General features: G+C 47.3%; 1 protein-coding gene across 1 annotated transcript in view; it reads left to right on the forward strand.

Moving 5' to 3' along the window:
* The window catches only part of LOC125029551, a 55,499-nt gene that overhangs the window by 48,985 nt on the left and 1,514 nt on the right, over positions 1-5,000 (forward strand). The window contains exons 17-21 of the mRNA XM_047619506.1: positions 1-23; positions 808-2,101; positions 2,194-2,642; positions 2,976-4,512; positions 4,872-5,000. The exon at positions 1-23 is cut by the window's left edge and continues 88 nt beyond it; the exon at positions 4,872-5,000 is cut by the window's right edge and continues 28 nt beyond it. Coding sequence (XP_047475462.1) covers positions 1-23; positions 808-2,101; positions 2,194-2,642; positions 2,976-4,512; positions 4,872-5,000 — 3,432 coding nt within the window. The remainder of the gene's footprint in view (positions 24-807; positions 2,102-2,193; positions 2,643-2,975; positions 4,513-4,871) is intronic.

The following is a 5,000-nucleotide window of genomic DNA, read 5'->3' on the forward strand; positions in this document are numbered from 1 at the left end:
CAGAAAGTCCTGTGGCCTTTGTCGTGAGTTGCTGGCTCTTGTCTGAACTTGCTTTTGTTGTCTTTTATTCTTTTTTTTTTCTTTTTTTTTTTTGTTATCTTGGTTTTTGCTGTTGTGTTTGTTTGTTTGTTTTTATGACCTTTCTTTTTAATTATTTTTTTGTTGTTGTTCTCTTTATTTTCTTTTATTTATTTTATTCTCGTTCTCTTATTCTTTTCAATTCTCTTTCTCTTTACTTTTCGTTCGCCAGATGTATCGTAAGTAGAAAAGAATTTCCTTTTATTCTGTTTTGTTTCTCTTATTCTCTTTTACTTCTTCTATGTCTTTTATTCTCGTTTTCTTATATTTCAATGTTCTATCTCTAATTTCACAGATGAATCTTAAGCAGAAATGTATTCTAAAATAGGTGACGATATTCATTTTTCCTTTGTATTTTGCCTTTCCTTTTGTTTATGGAATCATACTTTTAATCCTTATATTACATTATATTTGCTTTAAAGATCGTGTACACTACTCTTTCACATTCCTGCTTTTACTCTTAATCTCTTTATATGATCATGCATGTAATTATCAGGTTGATTGTCTATTTCTGTCTTGCATTCTCTCTATATGTCTCGCCCATTCTCTCTTTCTCTCTGTCCCGCCCTCTGTTTCTGTCTCCTTTTATATCCGTCCCTCCCACCATTTCTCTCTCTCTCTCCTTCTATCCGTCCCTCCCACCATTTCTCTCTCTCCCTCATTCACCCCTCCTGCAACGCCCTCAAGCCTTATTAACTCTCTTTCTCACCTTCTTTGCGACGCCGATAGTCAACCTCATCGCGACGACGGCGAAGCCCTCAGCTGGCCTCACTTCGGCGCCGTCGTTCCTCCCGACCGTCGCCGGGCCTCGCTCTACGACCACCACCACGACGACCACCACGGCGACGCCCCCGACGCTCACTCCCAAGCGCAGGCCGGGCAAGAAGGTCCCCTCGGGTCGCAAGGAGAAGGATGACAAGGAGAACGAGACCTCGAAGCCCTCCAAGAACAAGGTCACGAAGACCCAGAGGAAGCCCGACCTGGAGCAGTACGAGAAGAACGACGTCAACAGGATCTCGGACGACAAACGGAAGCCCAATATCTACGACCAGAAGCCACACGGCAAGCCCAGGGTCAAGAAGCCCTTCAGCAAGCCCCGGAGTCCAAAGCTGTTCAGGATGAACAACTCGGTTGTGGACCAGGGACCTGAGGGCGGCAGACCTCCGGTGAACAGGAATCTTCTGAAGGGCAACCAGACGCTGTCGTCTCTGCACAACAGGCAAGGAGGTCCCTATAGACCGAAGAAGAAACCGGACCAGGCGAGACCAAACCTCAAGGCCGAGAACGATTTGGACCAAGGACCTGGCACCGTCCGAGGCGAAAGAACACGCCACTCGCCCTGGCAGTCCAAGCCGAGGAAGGGGCTTCCTCATCCCAGGCCGACAACGACCCCGCCGGACGTGCCTCGCCACTCTGCCCTCACGTCGGATGCAGTTAGCGAGTCCAGCGAAGAGACAGAAGGAGGAAATGAAACGCTGGCGCACGGAGGGGATTTCAAGTCCCAAGGCCTCGCTGGAACGAAGCATGCCGCCCGTAACGAGGCTTCAGTACACCCACACGCTTGTAGAGACCGGCCAGGAGGATACATATGTGGAAGCATCAGCTCTTCCAATAGTAAAGGGGGAAGGGCGAATCCTTACATGAAGAGAAATCCTAACAAATCCATTTTCAGAAGGAAAGACAACACAAGCAACAGAAGGAATGCCAATGGGACAAAACTCCATGGCGGACGCGTCCAGATGAAGAAGCACAAGAGGCAGAAGAATCGCGGAAGATTGCACAACAGAGACAACAAAGCTGAAAGGAACGTCACGGGCAGAGGTTTCCCGTTGACACACAAGCAGAAGAAGAAGTTTAAGAAAGGAAAGTGGAGAGGGCGCGACTGGAGGCATCGGTCCCGCCACCCGAGCAAGGGAGGCCAGCGAAGCAAGCAAGAGACTTCTCAAGTAAGAAAGGCGCAGCAGGCAGAGGATCTCGAGCAAGAGGCGGTGCGAGGACACCGGCGCTGGAACAGAAACAAGGGGTAAAGTGCACAAATCATTCAAGCGGTCTCCTGAAATATATGCCGCAATGCGATTTCCTCTTTAAGATCACTAATGCTTTCCCATCCAACAGGAGACAGGCTGGAAGAATCCATCCAAAGAAGCACAAAGGAAGACGTCCTGGGCTGAACAGAACCAATAACTCCACTGCACATTCTAACAGAACCCAAGTACCCATCACAACCCCAACTCCCTTAAAAACTTCCCCACACACAAACATTTCAGTCTCTACCACAGAGGCAACATTCACCACTACCCTTACTCCTGCCACGACTCAGATCCCACTTACTTCTAAATCTAGCCAAGTCCCATCTATCCCAACACCTACAGGACCTTCCACACTTAAAATAGACTCATTAACCATTGATACACCGACCGAGGACCTACTTTCCACTGACCTTCCCATCGTAGATCCCTCCGTACCTCAGACACCCGTGCCAGATGTCCCGGATTCTGTTTCACCCAGGCCTAGCGCACCCACCAATACGACAGCGAAACCCAGGCTTATGACAACTACACCACGTAAATTAGTGTTATTGCTGTTTAAAATGTTTAGATTGTATAATCTCGGTATTATTTCCATTCTTTTTCACTTGCTTATAATTAGATAGAATCTTTAAATGGGTACTAGATATTTTATATGAAAATGCTTAGAGGGAAACTAGTTCTATTTTGGTTTAAACGCTGATCGATGCATTTCTGAGGATTTCTTCCAGTGAGACACATATATGCTGATAACAACTTGAATAATGCATTAATTAAATTAGTATCTTGTTTAAATATGGTTACATACCAAAGGTAAGAATTATACGCTGCTTTTTCTAATCTCGCTGTTTACTCGATACCCTCCTCCAGGCAACAACAGGACCGTGCCCACCCATCGAAAGAATAAACATTCTCGGAAAAAAGGTCAACGGCGCAGTTCTCACCAAGATCCCAATCGTTTCCAGCCGTCCACCACCCCGAGACCTTTCGCGAAAAACGCAACTGTCCCTCCGCCCAACAACAGAAACGTCGCTGAAGAAGAAACGGCCTTGGCTCCACAGGGAGAACACCCCCACAGACACAACCACCATGGAAAGCGGGGACGTCGACGCAAGACTGACAAGGACGATGTGCAACACAACAGGAACAAGAAGGGCGCAGGGCACAGGTTTGATAAACTGGATCGCAACGCAACGCATTCCGGACAGCAAAGGCACAGAGATGGAATGAGAAAGGTGGGCAAGAATAAACACAAATACAAAGCAGACAAACGCCATGGAAATGATGATTCTGTAGCTCGTCCAGGTGAGGGAAGGCTGCGCGTCCCACATCATCACAATCAGGATGGCGAAGAGTCTAATATTCAAGATGGCTTAGATGACCAAGATGACGACCAAGGCACCTCCAGCAGCACGAACAAGGAGAGTCCCAGGATGGAGGAGGAGGACGAAACCATTACCGAAGGACAGGATGATTCAGAACCCGAGGAAGATGACCGCCCATTGGAAGTGGATGGAAGTAGAGGACTTCACTTTAACGCCAAGAAGCATGCCAAGGATAGACACGGGCCTCGCCGAAATAAACCAAACACCTTAAACCTAAACAGTACTTCTAAACCCCCCCTTCGTCGAAAAGGTAAGCATTTCCTCAAGCGCACAGGGAAAACCGGGAATCCCAGATACGGTAAGTCTCGCAGAAACAAAGAGGCTCCTGATTCCCACAAGAAGAATGGCACCATCGCCACCGCTCGTCCCAATGTCATCGTCACGGGCTCTCCTGGCCTGCACGAACAGAGCAGGGCCTCCGGACGAAGCGACATAACCGAGAACCAAGTTTTGTCAACCGTAAAATCAGGTCACCATCACCATTTCCCAAAGAGCGAGTCCCATCAGCACGAAGAGGCCGAAGAGGAACCCGAAAGCAATGCAGTCCTTCCGTTCGATGTTGTGGACGAAGACTGGAAGAACAAGCAGGAAATGCAGTTGGATGCCACAAGCACTGTTTCGTCTCTAAATCCTGAGAAGCTTCCGACTCAGACGGAGGCGGAGAAAGACCAGGAAGATAGAAGTGAGAGTAAAATCAATGTGGAAAACGTAGGAAAGGGAGAGATGAAAAACACAGATGACATTTTAGAGAAGGAAGATGAAGACGAAGCAGGAAATGAGGAAGGAGTCGCAGAAGGTAGTGAAGACGAAGGAGAAGATGAGAAAGCAGAGGCAGAGGCGAGCGAAGACGAAGAAGAGGCAGACGAAAAAGCCGACACGGAGGAAGCGAATGAAAACGAACACAAAACAGAGGAAACGTTAGACTTAGAGATGACCGAAGACGAAGACACTGCTCAAGAAAGGGCGCCTAGAAGGTCGCCGGAAAAATATGCAGAATGGGGCATTGGACCGCTCAGACCCCCGTTAGTATCTTTTAATTTCCCTGTGTGTAGATTTTTTAACTAAATAACTTTTAAATGTAAGGTAATCCAAAATAAGATTATCCTCAAGATAAACGATCAAAGTAGAATTTTTTGTTACACTGTCACACCTTCTTAAGGAACAGGGATAGGACCTAAATAACTATGTACTAATAGAATTACCATTGCTATGACAGTCATCATCACCATTTCCATCATCATAACCACCACCATCAATCTTCACCAATCATCCCCATCTCTACCACAACTGCTAAAATTCGCACGAAACAACAAGAACCCATAAAATAATAATAATAATAAAGAAGACAACGCATTCTCATATAAAACCCCTTTCCTCCCAGACACCGAAGCTCGCGGAGATCCCGTCCGGGTTGGAGATTCCAGAAGACTTTTTACAGACGAGGCCACGTCTACGAGGACATCCGCAGGAAGGAGAAGTCAGGAGGGAGTGACTTCATCGCCAGACCGTC

This window comes from Penaeus chinensis, chromosome 10, assembly GCF_019202785.1.
Source record: "Penaeus chinensis breed Huanghai No. 1 chromosome 10, ASM1920278v2, whole genome shotgun sequence".
NCBI classification, from domain to species: domain Eukaryota; kingdom Metazoa; phylum Arthropoda; class Malacostraca; order Decapoda; family Penaeidae; genus Penaeus; species Penaeus chinensis.